We start from the raw sequence: 25,028 nt of genomic DNA, 5'->3' as shown, positions 1-25,028 counted from the left end.
GGAACCCTGGCCATTTTGTAGAGAAAAACATCCCTAAACAAAAGCAAACAGAAGCTTTTGTTTGCTTTTGTTCAGGGATTCCTCCATGTTTGTTGTTGTTGTTATCATCCTAGCTGCCACGTGTCTTGTGCATCAGTGTGATCAGTGGACCAGGAACCCTGCACTTACAAAGGTTCCCTGTTGTTAAAGGTTCCCTGTTGTTAAATTAAACTGTTAAATTAAATCAATATGATAAAATGCGATAAAAATATTTTAACGCCTTAATTACATTAATTAACGAATCGCGATTAACTTGTTAAAGTCCCACCACTAATATATATATATATATTATGGATTTTCTTATTCACAATGTGTTGTGAACAACCTGGGACATCAAAGACATAAGTATTTTTTAATTATTTTTTAAATATTTTAAGAAATAGGAATGTTCAGGACACATACTTCCCTCAATTATCAACGCAAGAGGCTGACCTGTGGGTGTTATTAAATTACAGGCGAAACGGTTTCTATTTTTTATTTTGATCAGGCAAATCCTACTGCGCCTTGTATTGAGGTCCTCGTTGGCGGCTCGGCGCCACTCGTCTCATGAGCATTTCATGACTGTTTGAGCAAAATATTGAGTGGAAATAAGGTTTTGAACGACGTTGCGTAAACGTTTTGTTCGCAATGAATCTCGAACTTCTTGGTGAGTTTAGAAACCAACTACATATGTGTCAGAAATAGGGTAAATTCAGCTTCCGTCAAAGCGGTGTTGGTAGTTAGCCTAGCACCATAGCTTCGCCAAGAGCTCATCCAAACTATCCTGCAATTTCATTCGGAACTGTTTATCTTTGTTTGTGAGGCATTTTGTTGATATCAAGAGCTGAGCTATGCGTAATTTTGCATGATCGTTGACTAACGACACCCTGAACTACGTTTTAATGCAACATGACCCTGGTTGTCGGCACGGACTTGTGTTTACTGTTTTCAGTCAGTTCTGGAGGAAAATGCGTTGAAATGGGATGTCTAGTATCACCCCAAACTCTGTAAGATCAACATTACTTTGTAAAAAAAATGATGGATTTAATTGGATTTAAACTCTTGATTGCTGAAGAGTTTGTTGTCTGCTTATTCATCCCTTGGTGTTATTCCATTATGTTTAACAGATTATTATCAAAAGCCAAAATAGTTACGTGGTTCAGATCCATTTAGTTTCCAACATCTTTGTCCATGCAGCTCCGTGTCAATGCTTTATGTACAGGAGCTATTTCACATTTTCTTTCAGGAATTGTTTTGTTCCTTCTTTTATGAACCTTTGAGTTGCTTGTTTTTGTTACACAAAACATTGCCCAGGAGTCTCTTGCCTTGTGTTACACTTCCGATCTGGGTGAATCAATGAAACATTGACTTTTTGTTTGTTATTGCCCAAATCACACCAATATGAATGTTGATGATGTTTTTTCTCATGTCCTTTAGAATCGTTCGGGCAGAATTATCCAGAGGTGAGTTGCTATTCACTTCTTGTCTTTGTCACATATTGTACATTAGAGTCTCTATCATTGATTAGGACGCCAACATTGTCTCAAAGATTGTTCTCTTTGTTTTTTTAGGAGGCAGATGGCACTCTGGACTGCATTAGCATGGCCCTCACATGCACCTTTAACAGATGGGGTACCCTGCTGGCTGTAGGCTGTAACGATGGCCGCATTGTCATTTGGGACTTCCTCACACGGGGTATCGCCAAAATAATTAGTGCACACATTCACCCAGTGTGCTCTCTTTGGTGAGCTACAGCATAGTTGTTCTTTGGTGGCTGTCAAGTGAAACTATTCGTTGCATTAAACAAACAAAAAAAAAATAAAATCTTTTCTTATTTAGTTGGAGTCGAGATGGTCACAAGCTGGTCAGTGCTTCTACAGACAACATAGTCTCTCAGTGGGATGTCCTGACAGGGGACTGTGACCAAAGATTCAGGTTCCCATCACCAATCCTAAAGCTGCAGTGTCACCCTCGAGACATGTGAGTGAACTGACTGTAGGTAGACGATTGAAACTAGCGTCTAGTTTCTAAGTTAGCAAGTCTGTGTCTGCTCTCAGGGACAAGGTGCTTGTTTGCCCCATGAAGTCAGCGCCTGTCCTGTTGACCCTGTCAGACTCCAAACACGTCGTCCTTCCTGTTGATGATGATTCTGACCTTAACGTTGTGGCAGCTTTTGACAGAAGAGGGGAATACATCTATACTGGAAATGCCAAAGGAAAAGTAAGTAACGTGTAAAGACATTTTAACCAGTTTGATGATGGATTGAAAAAACCTACCTGAAATCAGAATCTCATGAGGCTTCGTTTGCAGATTCAGTGTTGTTTGGTAGACATTGAAAGAAATTATTAGTTAATACAAACTCCACCTGTGGTATTGGGAAATGTCTGTATGATGTGAAAGACATCGTACAGTGTCATAATTGTTATCTTCTGAAAAAAATAAACTTTGACCAACTAATAAACAATTATAAATACTTCAAATACCAAGAGAAATAATGTGCTACCAAGCTTTGACTCGCTCATTATTTGTGATATTGACACTACTCATCTATTTCTTGCCTATTTTAGATTTTGGTGCTGAACACAAACACACAGGAGCTGGTTGCTTCCTTCAGAGTTACCACTGGTACCAGTAACACAACAGCCATCAAATCCATTGAGTTTGCACGCAAGGGAAGGTGAGAATTGACTGGTTATGTTTTTTTATTTATTTGTGCCCTTATTATTTTGGGGAATGGCAATTAATTGCTAAAACCCCTGATGTAAGCGGTGGAAAGAAGGGTATGATATATTGTATGGTATACGGGGAATTGAGTGTAGGAAAATGAATCTGCTTTTCTTATCATCCTTGTCTTACACAGTTGCTTCCTGATAAACACAGCTGATCGAATCATCAGAGTCTATGATGGCAGAGAGATACTGACCTGTGGCCGAGATGGGGAGCCTGAGCCTATGCAGAAACTTCAGGATCTTGTCAACAGGTGTCCTATGCAGTTAGCTTCGCTGTAATAGCCTTGCTGTCTGCTTGACGGCTTGAAAAACGATGATAGTGAACAGTTGGTTTCAACTTGTGCATTCAGAAGAATCTATGCTCAAATTAATTATATCTTTTTTGTTGAGCTTGAACACTCTCTTTTCATTCGCTCGATTTATCACCAGAGAAATTCACAACAAAGTTGATGCAGACACAATTTTAATAAGTCTAGTGGGTCAGTCCTTTATCAAATGTGGTATATATTCTGTATAAAGGGGGTGTCTCACTGTAATGACTGGTTATGTCCTGAATTCTTTACTTAATTTTCTCGTCAAATTAATTCATATTCCATTAATGGGGGTTCTGGTGTCTTCCCCAACTACTAAGAGAAATCGGTTGGGGACACCCTGATAGACCACTGAGTCAAACACACGCTCACACCCATGGAGAGAACATACAAACTCTGCACAGAAAGGACATGTGTCAGCTCTAAAGCTCACAGTTGCTCATTGTCCCAAAATCGCAATCTTGTGCAGAACTCCGTGGAAGCGCTGCTGTTTTTCTGGTGATGGCGAGTACATTGTTGCTGGTTCAGCACGACAGCACGCCTTGTACATCTGGGAGAAAAGTATCGGCAACCTGGTGAAAATTCTACACGGAACCAGAGGAGAGCTGCTCCTGGATGTTGCTGTATGGAACCTTGAAATACACATTCTTTAAAAGTGGCATCCTACTCATGCTACTCTGATTTTTGTCCAGTGGCATCCTGTCCGTCCAATTATTGCCTCCATATCCAGTGGTGTGGTTTCGATTTGGGCCCAGAACCAAGTGGTAAGGGAACATTTGAGATCATCCTTAAGATAGCTGTGGCCGTACAAGTAATGCGATCTTCCCATATGACGAGAGATTGACGTTTTGATCTGCTTGCAGGAAAACTGGAGTGCTTTTGCTCCAGACTTTAAAGAATTAGATGAAAATGTGGAATACGAGGAGAGGGAATCTGAATTTGACATAGAGGATGAAGACAAGAGTGAGCCAGAGCAAACAGGTAGACACAAACTCTCATGCACTTTTTTTCTGTAGTTTTCCATTTATTCTATTATTTTTTTTACGTGGTTTGTATTAGAGATGGCCGATATCAATGTCACGATATGAATCATTTTATATCATCTCGGATAAAATTGATATCATGGTATACCATGACATAGATTTGCATAGAATAACTTGAAAACATACTGTGCAATTTACTGCAGGAACTGTTTTCTGGAAGGCACCTTCAACGTGATGTTGATGAAACCAGTTCTCTGCATTACTGGAGTTAGTCGCCAACATCAAGGGAGAATGTGTTTGTTTAAATATAATTGTGAAAAAGGTTGTGGGAACCCTATTGTGTTCATGACGTCACAGCGTTCTGAAAGTTTTGTTTTGGGTTTGAGTGTGACTGTTTAGACGGAGAGTACACAGTTGTTTGAAGCTTTGGCGGCGGACTAGCGAAAGAGGTGATGGAGATGTTGAAGGCATCAAGACAAGGAGCAGTTTTTGACACGCTTGCCTGTAGTGTTAATTTTGTCACCCCTGTTTTTATTTTAGTTTCGTGCCCAAGTTAATTCTTAGTCACATTTAGTTATTCAAATATCATTTTTGTTAGTTAGTTAGTTGTTAGAGTTGTTACTCTTGCTTTAAAGTCACAACAATTTAGTCTAGTTTTAGGCAAAACATTTCAGTTTTAGGCACAACATTAGTCATTTTTTTCATTCCAGAAATACTTTTTTTCCAGTTGGCTTATGTTGCACAGCTAAAATATCGACTGAAAATGTGCAATGATAGCCATCTTGAATAAACTGAATCAGTGAATTCTCAATGCAACTTTGCTGTTAGTGTTTCGATTGTTGATTCAATATGCATTTATAAATGATAATATTTATTAGAAACACGAACAAAGTAAAAATGGTGTTCAATTATATAAACTTTACTGCTATAATTATTGTTGAACATCAACAACATAACCAGCGTAAAACCCTTAAAATGCAGTGTTTCACGCTGGATTTTTTTCGACCCCATTCAAAAATAAATTAATTAAACTACAATGGAAAGCAGCTAATCAAGAAGTGAAGCAAAGTTTTGACATTTAATCATGAGAAATAAATCTCGCTCCCATCTACAGCTCTCCTCACCGGTCCATCTCTTCACTTGACCGGCTGGATGCACCAGTTTAGTTCCACCAGCTGCATTCCTGTCATTAAGTTATTTTTCTTATGGATTTTTCTTTTAAATACACATCCATGATCATGTCCGCCTTCCTGATGCATTGTGTTTTCCGCTTGTTTCGACGTTTCCACTGTGTTTTAATATATGTGACCTGAGATTTGATCTTTAAAAGAAGGGATCATTAGTAGGCGTGTCGGCATGCTCGCTCTTATTTAAGCCATGGCGCTGCACCACGATTGTTTCTGTGTCGCAGAAACTCTCAAGTGGCTGACCTACTGCAGCCCTAAATGCTCCTGCGTTCCTAGTAATCCCCCTGCATGCAATTTTGTTTGAAGCCACTGGGGTGCAGCAAGAGGACACCTAACTGGAAAATACTTCTGCGGGATAAACGTTTTGTGCTGTCTTTTGCTAAACGAAAACTCCCACCTCGTTTTCGTTTATTTTTGTTTCTTGCGAAACATTTTTATTCGTCAACGATAGCGCACATTCACTTAGTTTTTGTCAGTGTTATTTATAACAATGGTCTTGTCTTGTCATGGGGAAAAAAAGGCATTGACAAACATATTTTGTTATTTTGTACCGTCTGATTAAAATCAACAATACCCCTAATAACCTACCTACCCACTACCCACTAATGGACCACTGAGTTAGAATCTCGGTATTGATTGTTTCCTGTACTGAAGTATATAGTATATACACAGCAGTCGCTGACTGTAGTCAAGCTCCCCGACTCGAAGTGTTTTTTTTCCAAAAGTATACTATAGAATGTCTCCAAACTCTGTCATGTCACAGACACTACCTTCTTCTGTCAGGATATGACATTGGTTTGCAAACTTTTTAGTAATTGGAGGTCAAAGTTCAATATACTTGACTACTACTAAAATCCGTACTGACGTGAATTACACAATAAAACTGTAAACTAAACTAAAAGAACACAGGGGTTATGTTTTAATTCACAGAAAGAACCAAAAAGGTTTCATTCCATTAATTTATTTTGAGTTGCGGACTCCTCAACGCTCTGTTTGTAGACTGTCACAGCAGTAGACCTGGAGAGCTTGGCTGGTCATCATGGACTGCTCACACTTTAGTTGGTAAATGGCAAAACACTGTCTAACATAAAGCAGTGTAGTGTTGCTAAACCACAGACAAAGAGTCCACAGAATGGTATCTTCTACGCAGTAAAATTAGCCTAAACGGCAATGCAAATTGGCCTGATTTGATGTAATGGTGATACAACTGATAGAGAAATTGTAACGTTTTTCTATCGTACATAGAATATATATTGTCATCACCCACCACTAGGTTATGTTGTATCGCAACTTGGTTTATTTTCCCTATTTACAGCAGTTGGTTTTCTTTACATTAATAATCACAACATTCGCCAGCATGGCAAAAATGAAGGGGTCAACAACTAACCAGAATGTTTATGATAGCAGAAAGACAGAGACAGGAACAGTCAGTTTTCAATAATAAATAGTTCAACTGCTATGTTGTTTTCAGGGTTATGTAGAAGAATGTCCTTTGTGTAGCACGCTCAGACATGGTTTCAGAGAGTTAATGCATGTGACAGTTCCAGTGCCCCCTCTGTGGCATTTTAGGTGTTCAGAGTTCAGACCCCCGGGTTTGGGCTGTTCTACAGAGGTATGCACACGAAGTAAGCAGGACTCATTCCTTTCTCTGTTATGGAAAGCATCTGGAACGCTAAAGTACAACTCATGTCCAAACTTGTGCAAGTTTTATTGTGCAAAAAGAGTAATTTACGGCTTTTTAAAATACGTCTTTTTCAGTTTTTCTAGTCTGTTTAACACTACCACTAAAAATTGAGAATCAGTAAGAATCAGACAATTGTCTAACACAGTGGTAACCAGAATCAATAAAACTAACCATGTTCCATCCTCAATGACATGTACATGCACTCTCGGTATTTGTGAGCTTTGCTGGTGTTACTTCATAGCAATGTGTAAACTGAAGGATTTTGTTACATTCTTGCCAAGATTTGCATCAATGAAAAATAACGTGAAATTTGAAAAATTTGCCTGGGGTTGTATGAGGGTCTGTTCTCGTCTCACTGGTTTGTGTTCTTTTCTGAATGTTGTAGGTGGAGATGCAGCTGAAGATGAAGAGGTTGATGTCACCACCGTGGACCCCATTGTTGCTTTTTGCAGCAGGTGAGGACAGTACGGCTCAGTGTAGCGGATTAAAAACCTGTTTTGGTTCTTGGTATTCTTCGTAAAATACTGAAAGTTTTCCTGATGGTTTTCATTATATTCGGTGCTGGGAAAAACTCTCTTCGCTTCTGCTATCTGTCGCAATGGAAAGTGCTTTCTAGCAACAATGAAGACACTGTTGTGTAGTTAATTGACATGTATTTCGTGAATGTTATATCGCTCAGCTCTCGGCCCTGGAAGACCGAACCAGAAGAGAACCGGCCCATGACGGCTTGTTTCAAGTTGCTCGTCTTCATGAAGACAGCATCAGTATGACCCAGGCTAATTGGCATCCTGGGAGGAAGTGGTGTCATTGCCTGATCTGGTCCTCTTGCCCGATGTGGTTAGGAAATTCCGGTGCTGGAACCGGAAGTTACTCGTATGTGCCAGTACTGATTCAGTAATGATAGATTAAAAAAAAAAAAACTAGCCTGTCAGATGGAAACATACAATTTCCGGATTAAAACGTTGAAATGTAGTCTGTTTTAATAAGAATAAAGAAAGTCATTAAAAAATCATGCACACACTTGCGTGATATAACGTGTGACCATGTACTCACCAGTGCATGTGTCAGTTGGTAGAACTCACGCATTCACATTATTAACATCTGGATCCAGCACCGGAATCTCCGGACCACATTGGGCAAGCCGACCAGATCAAGTAATATTGGATGAAATGATGGGAGTCCAAAAGCAGTCAAAGACAAACTAAAGTGCAGGCACTGCAATGGGACCGGACAGCAGGGAAGGTGACATACATATGTTGCACCCTGGATGTGTCACATGTGATATGCCTCTCGACTGTGGGGGACTGGAACTGTTTCTTGGAGTGGCAATATTAACTTGTGACTTCGGACTGCGACGTTTACTAAGTCGGTTTTCATTCACGTAGCTGAGGATGTGCTGAAAGAAAAACAAGACCATACAAGGAAAGGTAAATGGCATAATGTGAGACTAAGGTAAACTCTAAAGTAGTCGGGGACAGTCATTTTAAGCTTCATCAAACGAGTATCATATTGTTCTTAACTGTTTCGTTCTGTTTTGTGTGCAGTGATGAAGAGCTGGAGGATTACAAAGCTCTGCTGTATCTGCCCATTGCCCCTGAGGTGGAAGATCCAGAGGAAAATCCATTTGGCCCCCCACCGGATACTGCGGTCCAGTCAGGCGGGGGAGAGGACGCATCAGCAGGAGGCGACAAGAAACAACGGCCGCCATCATCTGATGGAGGACCCCCCAAGAAGAAAGGCCGCACCACCACCATTGAGCTGCAGGGTGTACCGAGTGACGGTGAGATCGTAGCACCAGCATCTCAGAGATGCGGTGTGGGGGACAGTTGAGGAACTAACTTTGGCCTGTGTTCATCAGAGGTACACCCTCTACTGGGTGTGAAAGGAGACGGCAAATCCAAGAAGAAGACGGCAGGTCGGCCCAAAGGCTCCAAAGGTAAAGACAAAGACTTCCCATTCAGGGCCAAACCCTACAGGAGCGAGCGGGCCTCCTTCCCCATGGAGGTCTTGGGCAGCTCTGGCCTGGGAGGAGGTGGAGGAGGAAGTGGAGGAGGAGGGATGAAGGGCAGGGCAGAAGTGGGCCTGGCCACAGGTAAGCATGCCGATGGCTCTGTTGCTGCTGCTGCCGCCGCTGCCACTGGGTCGGGGAGCTGTGCTAGTCTTGCTGCCCTGCTTGTCTGACGCCGGCCCCCAACCCTCCTCACCCTGCTGCCCCTGCCCAACACCACCCACTCCTATCCACACATACATGCCCTTGTTGAGGCCAGTGTGTTGTTAAGCCAACATCTGGAGGCTGACGCTTGTTGATTTACTTGAAATGAGGAGAGACATTCCACAATCTCTATAGAGGTTCATCAGAACTCCGGAGGGATCTGTCAAGATGTAGCCCAGCAGTTGTGAAACATAAAAGCTTGTTATGCACTTCTCTCAACAGTTTCGAGATTTTCATATCAATATTTACGTGTGACAGAAATACTTTGCATAAACTTTTGATGAAAAAGTTGAAATTGAAACTATTCCAGATTAAGTTTCCTGAGTTGGAGATCTTACTTCAGTTGGACTGATCATTTCTGCTGTCAATGGCTGAGACAAACAAAAGAGCAGCATGTTGTCACTGTTGACAGAAGAAATATTGTATGTTGGGTGACAAATGAAGACAACCATCTTAAGCACAGTAGGTTTGATGACCATCCTGGTCCATTCGTACGCAAGTCATTTTACATTTATTAGATTGTCAACATTTAAATGTTGACAATCTAATAATGTTGGTAGAAAGTGGCTGGATGTTCCAAAAATCAATGTATCTGTCAAGAGCAGTCCTGAATTGTCTTTTGGGTGGACTGAAGGTGGAATCGGTCAGTTTGAGAAGTGTAACCAATTCTGGACAGGGTTGTCACAGATCTAGCACTCTCAGACACAGGGGCAACTCCAAGTGCATATTGGCTTCCTGAAAGAGAGCTCTGTGAGCAGGGTAAGGACATGATCATCCGATATTGGGGAAGCACCAATCGGGATCTTTGCTGCTGACCGGTGGCTGTTACTAAGTCGTAGGTGAACAAAAAGCTTCCCTTTGTTACAGCACAACCTGTTATAGTTCCTGTTACAGTTCTATTCCACATGATTATCTATAGCAAGTTTCCCTCTCAGACTGTGGCTTCTCAGCAGGCCGACCGAAAAACTTTCCTCGCTGACCTCCCATCATGTGACTGATTTGGACTGTTTTCAGCAGCGGGGTGTTGAGGGGGCTATCAGTGGGTTGGTGCAGCTTGATTCCCTGCAGGCTAGTCTGCATCTGCTTCCTGCTTGGCCTCTTGACCCTCCTGCTCCCACTCCCACCCCCACCTAGGCTTGATGTGTCGACGAGTGCAACTGTCCTGTCCTTTCTTGTCTCTGTGCTTTTACTTTCGGCTGTGTGTTCTCAGAATTTGCTGAGTTGGACACCTATTATATAACTATTTCAGATAAACAACAAATTTGTCGCGACTTTTGTGACCACAAAAGCCAAAAAAAAATTCTTTTTACCCCAACTTATGATGTCAAGGCCATGCCATCGGGCTTTACAACATAACATGAATAAATTGTGCATTTATCAGAAATTCAATTCATACTAATAATTTTTTGGTGATCTGTTGTCTATAAAGTATGTAACTGAAGGCAATAGTATTGGCAATGTCAGGAGCAAAACAATTTGTAACATTTTACTTTTTCAAAATTATTATTAGCTATTCATTTATTATTAATATTACATAATAGCATAGGAGTAAAAACAGCTGGCACTGCTTGTGAAATGAAATAATAGCCTGCAACTACAAGACAACTAGTCAGCCGAATGTAGAATCATGGTTTGCACCAAGTGATACTTCTATTTTTTTTAAAAGATGCATTTAACAATCTAATGAAAAGACGAATACCTTCCCTCACCTTGTTCATGCGGGACTGACTATTCTGTGTTTCCCCAGGGTCTCTCGTCTCCCAGTCGTACAAACAGCACGACATTGGGGGGATGGATTGATCATGGATGAAGAGCACTGGCAGGTCCAAAATCAAAGACTTTCAAACCAGCAGACTTTTCGCTGCTTGGTCCCCCGCTTGGTGACTGAGACTCAGGAGTCTCTGTCAGGAGTCATCCCAGTAGAGATCACATGTCTTTTGTCGGTTTTATCCTGTAGAAAACGTCCATGTCCTGATAGAGTGACTGTGGGAATGTGTATGTCTCTGGCTTTTTTTAAAAAATGCGTATTAAAACACGTTTGTTTATAAAAACACATATTGTCGTTTTGCAGATGAGCTCATGGCACTGGTTTAAATGTGACTTTTTTTTTTTTTACATAACCAATTATGACCTATTGAGCATGACTCACTGACAGTAACACAATATTTAGGGTCTCACACAGACAGAAGTTTACACACAGTTCCACACAGCCACTGTCAGGAAATACAGGGGAAAGGAGGAACACTCACTCACTTCACTCTGCTCCTTTTCAATCTCTGTATAATGTGAGGAGAAATATTGACTGGGTTATATGCAATGCTATAATAATGAAGTCATGTTAGATATAAGAGATGTGGATTGGAGGAGATTGAAATTAACGTAATTTCATTCATCTTGAACATCTGAGTTGGAAATTATTCGCAAATGTTGCACAATGAGAATTTATCTTTGGACAAAAAAATGTGCACATTAACAGTTTGTTTCCAGGCAAATAATCCCAATAATTGTTGTATTCTATTAGACGTTAATTATCATGTGACTGTGACGTCTTTAAAATCGCCCACGTGAGACGCCTGATCAACCAATCACAGGAGAGTAGCGCCAGAGGGAGGCAGTCAAGCGTAAAGTAGGCGGGACATCAAGGGCATGATGCACGTTGGCAGGAAGCGGTCACGATGATGACGGATCAGTACTGTTTAACACAAACAGAAGCACAAGCAACATAAGCAAAACAGTTAAAGGTAATGCATTTACGCCTAACGGCTTTTCATGGATTGGTTAACCATTAAAAATCTAAACGGTTTATAACGCCTCGTTTTACAGTATTGTTTAATCCTTTAAAAATATTTTCATTCATCCTATGTTTACCCAACAATTCGTATTCACACATTCATTCACCCAACAATTCATATTCCCCGACTGGCCAGGACATGTTTACATCTCTATCTTCGTCTTTCACAGTGTGTTTAAATGTCAAATATTAAATGTGGCGATAATGTCACGTTGTGTTGTTTATTACCGACTACCATTTAATGACCTCTGTGATATAGATTTTCAAATGCAAAGACGTGAATGAAATCACAAGGTACACATTTTAAAATAATTATCTGTTTGCTTTTGTCCGTTCTCCGAGAGCTTTTATTTTCAAAGCAAAGTGGGAAGTGGAGCGGCAGTGGGCGGAGCCTGGGCCGGGCTGCAGTCCCTCGGTCTCCGCTGGTCCCACAGAAAACAGCCAGGTCGCTTCACGACTGGGACCCGTGAGCTGTCGAGTCCCTGCCAGAGCAGGGAGGGAAACTTTCCGTTGAAGTGATGGAGCTGGACAAAATGGACGAGGGCGACTGGAGGTATCACGGGGAGGGGAACAAGAGCCTGGTGGTCTCCCACGTCCAGGTGAGTGGGCTAGGCTAACAGAAGTTCCACTGAGAGAGAACACTCCGGGTACTTGGGAGAAAGTTCCCTCGAATCTCGTTGTTGTCGACGGTGCGTTCACAGAAAAGCCCTGGAACTCGGCTTTTGACAGGAAAACGGACTGTCAATCGAAGGGGCGTTTCATTCACTACCAGAGCTATCATGTCGTTAGCTTAGCCGGCTCCCTAAAACTAGTCCGGTTGGACGCCGAGTTCAAACACGGTGTCGGTTGTAGTAGTTGAAACACTCGCTCTGCTGCGAAGGAGAATTGGTTTTGGACTTTTTTTTGGTTCACGTGTTCCTCAACTTCAAATAGCGGTTAGCTGCCATGCTAATTAATAATGAGCGTTAACTCGTTCCTATCGCCGCCAGGTTGTATCTTCTAGTTTCGGTGGAAACGTTCCACATATTCGTTAGTTCGTGAACTTAACGGACACTTGTGTGAACCTTTGGGGGTGTGGTGCCTTAACATTGTGGGAAAGGCTTCCGAAGACTCGCCCGTTCATGTTAAAATTGTGTAATCGGTGGAACGTGGAAATTGGTCTGACATCATATGAGTCGGGCTTTTCAACATTTGTCTCAGTTCCCAAGTGAATCGAGTCATGCATGCTGGTACCGACGGAGGCCAGGGTGTGTCCTCTTGGGATGTCGTGGTAAATGAAGACTTCAGAATCAGAATCAAATTTATTGTCATGGTCAGTGAGGATCCCCACCAACTATAAAATAAAACAAAACAAAACAACAAAGGCTGTTCAAGAATTGATCAGTCTGGCGGCCTGTGACGGGAGGTTCTGGTCTGGATGGACCGTAGCCTCCTGCCAGAGGGAAGAGGAACAAACAGTCCATGTCCAGGATGAGAAGGGTCGGCTCTGATCCCACCTGCACGTCTCTGGGTCCTGGAGACATGCAGGTCCCAAAGAGGTGGCAGGCTACAACTGATCACCTTCTTCGTGTAGAACTCCACCAGCAACTTCGTCGGCAGTCGTAGTTTTCGTAGCTGCCTCAAGAAGAACATTCTCTGCTGGGCCTTCCTGATGAGGGACCTGATGGTTGGTCAGTGATGGTGGTTCCTAGGAAGCAGAAGGAGTCCACAATAGGCCTGCGTAAACTAGCCAACATGAGAGGGGACGGAGAAAATGTCACTCTCCTGAAGTCTATGACCATCTCCACTGTCTTCTGGGTGTTGAGCTCCAGGTTGTGGCTCCACCAGGACACCAGCCGCTCCACCTCCCTGCTGTGAGGTGACTTCATGTGACCCAACTTTTTATAGAAGCGGCATGATTCAATCAACAAATCATGAAATTTATTGTTTATTTGATCGCGCCGTCCTTGACTTAAGTGACAACTTCAAGTTTGACCTGGTGCAATTTTCTACTCCCCCCCCAAAAAAGAAAAGAAGAACATGGATGAGGAGGCCCTGACAACTTGTTGAACTTGAAATCAATTGGTGAAGGTCTGCAGGGGTGAGGAACACCATGCCTCCTACTTCTGACAGTATATTGATAAAGGGTGTTATGTTTGTGTTGCTCCAATGTTGGGACCAAAACAAGAACTTGATTCGATCCTGAAACGCGTTATGAAGAAGTTCCTTTATCCACTTGAGCCTTTGATTAAAGCTGCTGAGGTGAGAGGAGAAGTGGGTCATCTCCTCAGGTCTGTTGTGCTTACCAAAGTTTGGACTCTGCACCCAGTTCTTAAGTAGAATTGGCTGATTTGGAAAAGCTTGGTCCAGTACAGTGGATTCAACTTATGATGTAACTTTGTTTTAAACTTTGACCAGGACCGTGGAGGCGCACTTTTCTTGGATGCAATGAATTTTGCCCACTTCATTTCAGGCACAAGTTTTATAAATAAAGTACGTGTTGAGCAGCCTTTCCATTTATAGTTGGTTCGTAATTAAAAGGTGTTCATACTATTTCCATCCCTTCCTCTTGATGCACGGACATTGTTTTGAATTAGGTTTTGTTTTATCTCACGCTTGTGTTAATGGCCTGTTTTCGAACATTTAATTTAATTTTAAGCTTCTCGTTTCTCAAACTCTACAATACATTTTTAAAACATAACTACATGAAATTAAGTTTTTATTCCAATCTACATGTGCCATTTTCTTATATTCCCCAATTAAAACAAGAACAGTAGCACCTCCTCTGTACTTATTAATTGGTACTACTATCATTCACATGATATAGTTAAATTGTACGATTTTACTAATTTTATAATATCTGTACTTATTTTGGAGATTCATGTTTTCTTTGGCTATTTTTCAGATTCTCTAGTCTGCGAGAATGTGTTTGCAGTTCAGTTCCTGTAGACTGGAGTTCTCCTGGGCTGTTTTCTTTGAGTTAGACTAGACAAACGCTCATGCCATGTGTCTACTGGATGCACAGAGGCGACAAGTGTACTTCGCTTGGTCTGGCTGTTGTCCAGGCTAGCGTGCTACACTGCTCAGCAGGAAGTCACTGTGCAGCTCATCTTGTTGGCCTGTGATCTACACAAGAATACAGTATGCGTAATGCTGTAAAAGGGACCAATACTTAAAAAAATATATATATATATGTCAAAAGGTGTAACCAGAACTGTTTTAGCATCAGTGTTGATGTGTCGCAGGGGTCAGTTATAGTATCTTCTTGTCAATAAACAACTCAGTGTAGTAATAAATATTTCCTTGATCACATCTCCTCACAACTTTCTTGTGAAAGAGCAAATGTTGGAGACAGAAGTTGGGCTGTGCAGTAGAGAGTTGAGCTTGTGTGTTGCATAACAATGAGAGTGTTGACATGGCGTTTGTGTGTTCCTCTAAGCATTTACATTCGTGGTTTGAAGGTGTGTTGCTGGTCAGACTGAAATTGTTGCGCCCAACTTTTACTGATTATGATTACTATTACTAGGAAATGAATAGAACAAATTAAAAAGAATTAATGACAATGATGCATTTTAATAATTATAATAGTAATATTTGATCTATTAAATAATTAACAGTAAAATCACTTGGGTAAGCAATAACTAACAAATTGAACAAAAAATTAATAGGAGGAATTCTCTGTTCAAGATTAATTTACCATCCCCCAATGCATCTGTTTCGTGCACGTTTCCAGAAAGCTTATGGATATGGACCAAACGCAGCAATACCACCGGAAACTGTGAGGGCAGTGTTGCTCTTACGACCCAATACGTAGCTCTTGACACGAATAAAAAGTAACAATAGCTGAAATTCTCTGTCCTCCAGTCGCGATGTTTCACGGCTTTGCTGACCAGCACTTCCTACAACGCTGCCTCTGTTTTCCTCTTAAGCAAGAGGTACATAAATACTTCTTCCACAGTCGCCGTGTGTGTTTTGGAGTTTGTTGTTGTCATAAACTTTTGACTGTGGGCTGCTCCCCCTGGTGTATATATCAGTGAACAGCATTACCAATGTAAAGAAGGCATGGAAGCATGTGATCTGTGAGGGAAACATTGTTTAAAATGGACGGGCACAATTTTGTTCGTAAAGGGAGCATAAATGAGCCTCGATGCGCTCAGCGGCTGATTTTGCTACATGATTTTTAGCTATTGCTGTGTTGGGTCAAATAAACAACTTAAATTGAGCTGATCAACAGTTTTATTGATATTTGTTTTTATATTATTTATTTATATTGAGTATTATTGCAAGATAATGTCAAATAAATTATCAGCCTTTGTTTATTTTATTTTATTTTATTCCAAAGCACTTTCCTAGTTGGTGGGATCCCCACTGACCATGGCAATAAAATTGATTCTGATTCTGATTTTGGATCATTTATTATTTCATTGTGTGTTAAGTTGCAAACCAGCGAAAATTGTGGAATTGGTCAATTACTTTCTTCCGTGAGGCACTTTTATTGCCATAAAATTGACTAGACTGATATGGCTTGGAATTCATTCACCGCCAGTGGACACATCTTGTACAAATGTAATTTTATCAATACAGCCTAGTGTTTGGTAAACTGCACTCTGTTGCTCTAGAAACAACAAATATGTTCTTATCTAGGCTTATCATTGTTTCTTATAAAATGCTCACTGAAGGGCCTTTGTTTTCTTGGCTGCTGACGTAATGAGCAGTTAGGCTTGACTAACCTTTTTAATAGAAGCATTTCACCATATCATTTTCTTTCTTTCCTTCGTGGTGAACTGGACCATGGCTTCTCTGGATCCCCGACTTGCTTGTGATATTTGGTCGTAAAGAATTTTCCATGCGTGTGATTCCCCGCTGCTCCTATCTCCTGACATGTTGGTTCTGTCAACAAGTTCTTTGTTGTTCTCATGACGAGAGTCATGCTGTCAGACTTTTGTCTCAACTTGCAGAGTTACGCACCTTTGACAGAGACCTCTTGTTTTATGTGAAGACGTCACTACCTTTAACGGTCTGATCCTCTTCCCGCAGCTGGCCAAAGTTCTCCGCCTGCTCAAGTACCCAGTGGAGGACTCTGAGAACCCTCCTCAGGTAACTGTGTAGACCAGTTCACTGAGCATTCCACTGCACCTGCTATGACTCCTCATGGAATTGAAACCATCTGGCGCAATAAAACACAGCCATACTGGGACGGCTTCATGCCTCCCCGACCTGCTGGTTAGCATCAAGACTTTCTTGGTTGAAGAGCACAGCAACCTTTAGTAAATTCCCATGGAGGACGCATTGATTTACAGAGGGATTAAAGCAGACAGTCTGCATGTCTGTTCCTGAGAGAAGAAATTCCAAGTGTTTACTTAATCTGTGCCTGCTGCCAAAAGATCACCAAGTCATAAAATATGTTTTGGGCTTTGAAAACAAATATTCAAATAATGAGCATGGAATGTGTGAGCGCAATACTGAATGAGCATCACCTTGTGGGGAACTTCCCAATGTCCCTGAACCATTCTGGGCAGACTGAAATGGCAAAGACATTTCATAGTCTTGAATTTCTGGTTTGATGTTGATCCCTAAATCAGGATGTAAGCGGATGTTTGACATGGTTGTTGACCTTCCTACTGTGTGTTTTGTGATCCAGACGGCGGAGCAGGCCTACAGGCAGATCCAGAGCATCGTCGACTTCAGCTCCAATGTAATGAGCAGCCTGCTGGGAGACAAGTTCACACACAGTGGGGTATGATCTCACACAGCACATACACTATATCTGCTCCTGTGTCTACATGTCTCAAGGTTCTCAGACAAATTTGGGACGTTCTCTTTTGTCTGATGAGTGTTTCCACATGTCGCTGCTGCTGATCTAAACAAGCCTGGTGGTTGTTCCCAGAGTTGACAAGAAAACCGGTTTCATCCCAGTTCTGGTGCACAAATGTGGGTGTTCACGTCTGTGTCTGCCAGTGGGTGCTGGGTTTGCAGCTCCACCTGCTCTGTCCAGCCTCTTGAGAATTTACTTGTAACAAAAGTTTTCTCAGTGAAATGTGACGCCATCATGAGAAGGCTTGAATGATGCAAAGCCAGGGGACAGACTGATTTTAGTGTGACCTGGTCCTGTACAGAGACTCGCGGCTCCTTCTTGTCACCTCTGACCCGAGGGCTGCATTTCTGCTACATTCCCATCTGGAAGAGAGTGTAGCCGTTGTGAGTGATGTAACACATGAGCTCTGAACATGTGAAACCTGACGGTTCTCATGTCGAGGTTTCAACCTTGTGTTGTGCTTGAGGCAGCATGGAATGTCTTTTCACGATTCCCAGTGCGAGTTCTTGATTGAGAGGTGGTCTCATCCAGATCCAATCCACCCGAGACCCTCGAGGCCCTTGGTGGGTGAAGTTAACGCCAGGTTTGTCCTCTCTGCAGGAGGTTGTCAGATTACCTCTGGAGTTTGTGCGGCAGCTGTCCATCAAAGTGCAACATCAGAGACCTGGTAAGATTAAACACCTGGCCAGTCTTTCAAAATTCACTGTTTATTTTCAGGCTGGTGTTCAAAATATTGCTCGCGGTTGCGAAGTTGATCAATGAAATGGGACTTGCTGTTCTCAGCGTGGCGTTGTGATAAAGTGATGGACATCTACAGCGGCTGTGCTCTGTGTTTACCAAACCTGACGTCGCCTGCCTTCCACCTGCCCACACACACGCCTCCACTCTGCATTGAGATCAAGGTGAGCACACACCCTTCAGTTTTAGGAAGAGGTTTTTGGCTTTCTCTGCAGTGACACGCACACATTCAAGTGGCATCTGTGGCTTATTTGTAGTCACGTTCAGGTGTGATCTAGCTGCCCGTGAGATCCATGCATGCTTCTCTTGTTGCTTCCAGCCCAAGTGTGGCTTCCTGCCGTCCTGTAAATATGTCAGCAGAGACATCAAGACCAAAGTGTGTCGATTCTGCATGCACCAGCACTACAAGGTAAACAACGCAGACAAACAACAGCAGCGTCACTTCTTCTTCTCATCCGTCTACTCTTCTACAGGTGACCAACGGCAAGTGGAAGAGACGTAGCCTCTACTGTCCTCTGGATTTGTTCTCAGGGTGAGGGCATCTTCCACTCATCCTGTGGCATGACTGTCTGACCAGGGTCACAGAGACTACGGCCTGCACTGACACCTACATGACGGAGATATGTTCAGGAAGTACAGCCTCCTGATTGCTCCGCCTGTAAAGGCTGCAATGCGAAACATTTAAATTTACGCTCATTGTTTCGTATGGATCCGGATAAATGTCCATTTCCTTCTTATTCCTGTACGTTTCCACAAAGCTTATAGCGGATTGCAGGGCTGGCCAACCAGTCCCAGGCGTAGAACCACATTTTTTTACAGTGTTGCTGCAAAGAGCCACATCCTACAAATATGTAGGTATGCAAACAAGGCACGTAGATGGAAATGTGTGGACCATTTATTTTATTTATATATATATATTTTTTTTACGTGGCTCATGCAACCATTAACGTGGTCCTGGTCTGTGTGTGAGCGACGCTGCAGACTGGAGCGTCTAGTCAACAGTAGACGCTCCAGTCTGCAGTCTGAAGTGAACACTCTTCACTTCACTGAATTAAACAGACTTCACAGCGAAGAATAATACTTAAAACACACACCATCCGCTTAGTGTAGGGAATGACATAGTGAAAGTCCAAGTCTGAGTACCGCAACTCACATCGGCATTGGATGAGGGGGCTTGGTCCACAGGTGGGAGGGTGTACTGTTTATGTTTCAAAGTTACTTCAAATTATATCTTGAATTTTTTACAGAATAACTCTTAACTCTTAGAAATGATCATCTCAACAGCAACTTGACCAAACCCACAGTCGCCAAGTTTGTTTTGGAGTTTGTTGTTGTTTGACTGTGGGCTGCTCCCCCTGGTGGATATATTGGTATGTGATAGAAGATATGTGAAGAACGCTTGGAAGTATGTGGTCAGTGACCGTGACATTGTTTGAAATGGACGGGTACAATTGTGTACATAAAGGCCATCACTTTAGTGGCAGAAACTCGGATGCCATTTAAGGCCATCTGATCTAATATAATACTTAAAATAACCAACACTTGTAAGTGGCTGTTCATGGAATTCTCAGTGAACCGTCAGCGGTCAGTTTGATGCCCCTGTTATTAGATATAGTAGTTTCTAGTCCTGCTTTTCTCATCTGGACTGTAAAAGGATCTTCTCACTTCTAATCCTGGCAAGAGTAAAGTCAGGTCAGCCAGGTTTAAACAAGTGTGCTTGTCTTCCAGGAACAGGCAGAGAATGCAGTTTGCCATCAGGCAGCTGGTCGAGGAACCTCAGAACAACTTTAAAATATTCAAGGTCAGAGAACCGTCCGGTGTGTTGACAGCGCAGTTTTATGGCATCACCAGGATGCTGACGCTGGTTTGTGTGTGTGTGTGTTCCAGGGGGGTCAGTGTATCTACAGCAGCAAGGAGGAGAGTGAAGACTCCTTGGACATGAACTCCCTGCTTCATGTCCTCCGACCGTATTTCCAGCGTGGAAACAACCGAATCAACAGTCACATGACCAACAAAGCTGTTCTGAATGACCTCATCCAGGTCGGGCTTCTGAGAGCACAACTTATTAGTTGGGCTTTTCGCTAGTTCTGAACTTATATTTCGAAAACCTACATCTACTTCTTGGAGCGTGGCGTGATGTCAGTTTTCTGGCCGCCGGCGTCCAGTCACTTACAGGAGAGCGACTCCAGCAGTGACCCACTTGCACTGGAATCATTCCACCGTGTAATCTTTGCACACACAAATCATTTAGACGCTCAGTAACCATGGTAACGGCTGTGACTTGCTCTGATGCTCACCTGAGCGCACTCTACTGGCCCAGCTGTGTCGTGCAGATGCTCACTGACCACAGACGTTGAATGGAAGTCTGAACTCTAAATACATTCTGATGCACGTTACGTGAGAGTGAAGATGCTCCAGTCCAATGGGTGTGAAAATGTTGGTGCAGGTTTTGGTCAACACGCTGCTGAATGTGGGAGGAGGGGGAGGAGTCATGGTGACTGACAGACAAGGCGACGGGAGAAGTTTCTGTGAAGCAAGTTTTTTCGTCAAGGAAAGAATCCGACACGGTGAGTCATGGAAGTGACATAACCATCTGAAGACCAAAGAACAGCCTGTTATTGAAGCGTCTGTGTAGGTTCTCAGGGTTTACCCAGCGACAGTGTTCTGTCACGGATACTTCAGACTCAGATGTTGGACACACTGGACATTGAAGGCCTCTATCCTCTGTACTGTCGAGTCGAGCGCCACCTGCAGGAGTACCCGAAAGAACGGTAGGAAGCCCAAGTGTGGCTGCGTTTGCATCACCTTCTGATTCCCTCTTCTGTCTCCGCTTCAGGTCTCACCTGCAGATCGACGGGCCGTATGATGAGGCGTTTCTGGAGAAGTTGCAGAAATGTCTGGCAGATGATGACGGCTCTGTCGAGTACGCCGTCGCCAAGGTAACCGAGTTGACAGTAGATTCTTGAATGTAACACTGGGCCTTGCACATCACGTCTTAAGTGTAGTGTGTCCCAATACTCCTAAGACCTCGCTGTTCTCACTTGCAATGATCCCTTCAAACTCAGGGAGCTCCAGAGCTGACTAAGTGGGAATATGAAGTGTGGATAGTGGGAGGATTACTCTTCCGTTTGTTGACTTTCTCCTCGTGTCACATGTTATTGACCCGAAGACTACCGACTCTGACGACATGAACAATACAACATGTGTGAGTATCATATGTCATTTCTTCGCCTCTCTTCAGGTCCATCAGTACCGTGTTGCCATGACGGCGAAGGACTGCTCCATCATGGTCACGCTGGTCCCGACAAATGAGGAAGAGGAGGACGATGAAGGGTATGTAGCACCAACCAATGTAAGCTCAGTCAAAGTCAGTTTGTTGCATCAGGAAAGACTCTGCAACAGAGCAGAGGAAGGTCAGCAGCAACCAGATTTGTTTATCTATACTATTCAAACCAGGACCTGGTGCACTGAGGCCTGTGTGTCTTACACTCTCCCTCTGATCTCCGCAGTCTCTCAACTCAGCGGCGTCTCCGGGACCTTGTCTTCTCCAGACACCCGGCCTTCTCTTGCTCAGTCTCAATTTTGGATCTGGACCCCAAACCTTTCGAGAGCATCCCCTTACAGCTGCGCCTGGACCAGAAGATCATCTCCTACTACCTGAAGAGTGGCGGTGACTTGCCCAAGGGCTCGCTGACGCCTCTGCCGGGCATCTTCGGAGGCGCAGAGAGGGACGAGTGCACGCTGCTGTTCCACCCGGTCTGAGCTCACCAGCGCCACCGGAGGAGTTCTGCCCATCGCCATGGGGAGTGATGAGGTCACTGCGGGAGGTGACATCACCGATTCACGAGCTTTATTGTTGTCACGGCAACGGCATGGGCTTCCTGTCAGGAGGTGAACCTCAGTTCATCTTTGTATTTATCAGTTTGGATTCACTTCCTGTCTGGAACCGTGTGGTTGCCTGGCAACTGTCTCTGACCCTGTGGAGCGTTGCTGTTGTCACAGCACGAACAGGGAAGTGCCAAGAAAAGTGGAGACCAGGTACTAATGATGTCATTTCCTGAATGTAGAGTGGAACCTGTGGGAGGTTCTGCTGTGTCTGAGTAACTGCAACAGCTGTTGATCGCCCGAGGCAATGGCGACTCAAGTTTACTGCACATAATCCATTGCTTTTGTCTGATGGTGACGCCTACCTCTTGTTGGAGGGGGCTCAGTCTTAACCTCAATTTTTGGTGATGGTGTGTGTGTGTGTGTGTTGATCTCCAAGGTCAAACACTTTATTTAAAGAGGCTGGGGTGTGAGATACGTGGCATCAGAGGAGTTCCTCTGAAATGAAGCCCGGGCCAGGCGTGGGGCGAACGCCACCACAGCCTTGAGGCTGCAGGGTTGGTGGCGGAGGTTTGGTGTCGAGACTGTCGCGGAAGGACAAGCCTTGAGTCAGGTTTTTGGAATGTGGGATTACTGGAACTATAATCCTATTATGCTGGTGAAGATTACAGTCATTGACGGAGCACGTCCCGCTTCGGAGCCTGAGTGGATGAACTCCGTCAGCTCGCCCGAGGTTTTGTCTGAAAATGGCTGTTTTCATTTGCAGTCTCCTGAAAACACTTGTCAAATGAGGTGTGTTTTGAATCAATCACCGACCATCGCACAGGTGTGTTCGGGTTAGTGTCCACACAAAATCACAATTTGAACCGCTCAGAGAGATGTGAAGCTTGTGTCTCATCAGCAGAAGTTTTTTTTTTTTTTGCAAACTGAAGTGTGAAAATTTGGCCCCGATGGAGCTGCAGCTGTTGATGCCAAAAGTGGCTTGTTGTGTTCGTCTATGTGCCTAAATGTTCTGAACTGGCAGCGATGTGTGTGGTAAAAGATAATGTAACTGCGACTGCCGGAGGAACATCCCTTTAAGAAAAAAACCCCCACATTTTTTACAGAGACAACGGTCCTGGCTCTCAAATCTAACCAGCGGGACGTCTCAAAGAAATGTGTGGTATGATAAGACAAAGCACAAGTTATAACTGCAACATGCGGGACTTTTTTTGTCTCCTCTAATCCAAGTTATTTAGAAATTCTGTGCTTAACTGTCAAAATCACCATGATTTAACGCACTGATAAAGACCATTAAACGATAGTGGAATAATTTGTGAGATCAGTCAAGTGTCTGCAGTACCGTTTTACGCCACTTGGGGGCATTATTGCGTCTTGTCTCTGACAAACGCAGGTTGTAGTACAGAGCGCACCTCTGCGGACTCACCGGAGGAGGCAGTCGGGGCTGATGGGAGCTGGAGGTCTGGAGAGAAGGACTTGGGACATGGAAGTTCAATACTCTATGCTTCACCTGAAGTAACTGTCTCCACTACCATTTCACTTTCAGTCGCTCTCTGTGTCACACGTGTTTCATGCAGCACATTTCAGAGGGTGTACACGTCACAACGCTTGCATTATGTGAAGGAGTCCAGACGAGCCACTCCAGCGCCCCCTGCTGCCGCAGAGCCGTCATTGCAGCCTACGGTTTCACCTGTGTGTGTGTGTAAATAAGAGATGACCATTGAGGACACACAGGCGACACTGCCGTCCGCCAGTTTGTATTTAAATTATTTATTTTTGTAGACCATGATCTCTGCTGTCAGTCCATATCTTTATACCAATAAAGCCTTTTCCACGAGGGAACGTTCTCTGCCTCCTCACTGAGGCTCAGGCCTCTGCTTCAGGAGGACTGAGCGCGCGGATGACGGACTCCAGCGCCGCCTCCAGGCCCAGGAGCCTCAGCAGACTGTGGAAGGCTTCTGCTGCGCCCCCTGCAGCCAGCGGAGGGAACTGCTGCGGCACTGCACACAAAGATGAGCTCACAAAACTTCAGTCAATGGTCTTAAGCAGCAATTGAATTACGAGGAGAATAGAATTCGTTCATTTAACTTTTTTCATAGGCTTAGCTTTTATTTAAATCTAGATTATGACTATATTTAAAACACTTGCACAGCATATATTATTTTATAATCATTTTATTAGATATTTATTACTTGATATCCTGTTGAGAATGTATCTGAAAATATATATTTTTTTACCTTGTTTATCCATTACAACTAATCCCATAAACATCTCCATCTGTCTTTATCTTTTAAGGTTTCTCAGCCAAGTGATATGTTGATGAAAAGTCCAAACCAGTCAGATAATCCATACAACATGGATGAATAAAGCGATGTGTTGTAACATCTCACCTTCCTCTGGGGTCTTAGTCAGCAAGTCCACCTTTGGGAGGACGACTCCGTCTTCAGAAACTTCAACTGACCAGTGAATAGAAAACACCAAGCTGCAACACACCAAAAATGGAGTGAGAACTGCATGGATCTGGGCTCTCACTGCAGCTGGCCTTCTCACCTTGGTACTTCCGGGTGCTGCAGGGACATGACCTGGGACCGCCTGCCTTCTGGCAGAGTGACGACCGACGGATACTTCTCCTGAAAGAGCAAGTAGATTCAACATTCAAACTAATGTTGTTTCTCAGACGCTCCTCATATTCAGGCGACAGAACAAAGAACATTGGGGTTCTCTGTGTCCAGTATCTATGCTGGCTTATGACACAG

At 43.4% G+C, this 25,028-nt stretch overlaps 3 protein-coding genes across 4 annotated transcripts in view; 2 read left to right on the top strand and 1 right to left on the bottom strand.

Annotated features, from left to right (window-relative positions):
* Positions 1 to 538: 538 nt before the first annotated feature.
* rbbp5 (retinoblastoma binding protein 5) lies at positions 539 to 11,119 on the top strand. Of its 2 annotated transcripts, none has more exons than XM_053867365.1 (14): positions 539 to 685; positions 1,456 to 1,481; positions 1,590 to 1,762; positions 1,858 to 1,998; positions 2,076 to 2,238; positions 2,586 to 2,695; positions 2,879 to 2,998; positions 3,528 to 3,681; positions 3,751 to 3,822; positions 3,922 to 4,039; positions 7,298 to 7,367; positions 8,457 to 8,692; positions 8,771 to 9,004; positions 10,872 to 11,119. In XM_053867365.1, exons 1-14 carry the CDS (start codon positions 667 to 669, stop codon positions 10,922 to 10,924), a joined length of 1,689 nt encoding a protein of 562 aa, XP_053723340.1. In that variant the 5' UTR covers positions 539 to 666; the 3' UTR covers positions 10,925 to 11,119. The 2 variants fall into 2 exon arrangements, with proteins under 2 accessions (XP_053723340.1, XP_053723341.1); XM_053867366.1 differs by having other exon boundaries at positions 8,771 to 8,848; positions 10,872 to 11,115.
* A 1,167-nt stretch (positions 11,120 to 12,286) lies between these two features.
* ippk (inositol 1,3,4,5,6-pentakisphosphate 2-kinase) lies at positions 12,287 to 24,109 on the top strand. Its single transcript, XM_053867367.1, has 14 exons — positions 12,287 to 12,514; positions 16,932 to 16,991; positions 17,536 to 17,631; positions 18,310 to 18,376; positions 18,493 to 18,611; positions 18,767 to 18,856; positions 18,921 to 18,979; positions 20,176 to 20,248; positions 20,335 to 20,487; positions 20,894 to 21,014; positions 21,083 to 21,218; positions 21,284 to 21,386; positions 21,689 to 21,780; positions 21,957 to 24,109. Exons 1-14 carry the CDS (start codon positions 12,434 to 12,436, stop codon positions 22,207 to 22,209), a joined length of 1,503 nt encoding a protein of 500 aa, XP_053723342.1. The 5' UTR covers positions 12,287 to 12,433; the 3' UTR covers positions 22,210 to 24,109.
* Positions 24,040 to 25,028, bottom strand: part of cenpp (centromere protein P) — a 55,460-nt gene continuing 54,471 nt past the window's right edge. The window contains exons 7-9 of the mRNA XM_053867371.1: positions 24,823 to 24,902; positions 24,663 to 24,754; positions 24,040 to 24,272 (exon numbers count right to left, since the gene is read on the bottom strand). Coding sequence (XP_053723346.1) covers positions 24,139 to 24,272; positions 24,663 to 24,754; positions 24,823 to 24,902 — 306 coding nt within the window. The 3' untranslated portion in view covers positions 24,040 to 24,138. The remainder of the gene's footprint in view (positions 24,273 to 24,662; positions 24,755 to 24,822; positions 24,903 to 25,028) is intronic.

The sequence above is a fragment of the Synchiropus splendidus genome, chromosome 6, assembly GCF_027744825.2.
Source record: "Synchiropus splendidus isolate RoL2022-P1 chromosome 6, RoL_Sspl_1.0, whole genome shotgun sequence".
In the NCBI taxonomy this organism is placed as follows: domain Eukaryota; kingdom Metazoa; phylum Chordata; class Actinopteri; order Syngnathiformes; family Callionymidae; genus Synchiropus; species Synchiropus splendidus.
Note: the sequence above shows the minus strand (reverse complement) of the source record. Positions and strands in the feature narration are given on the sequence as shown.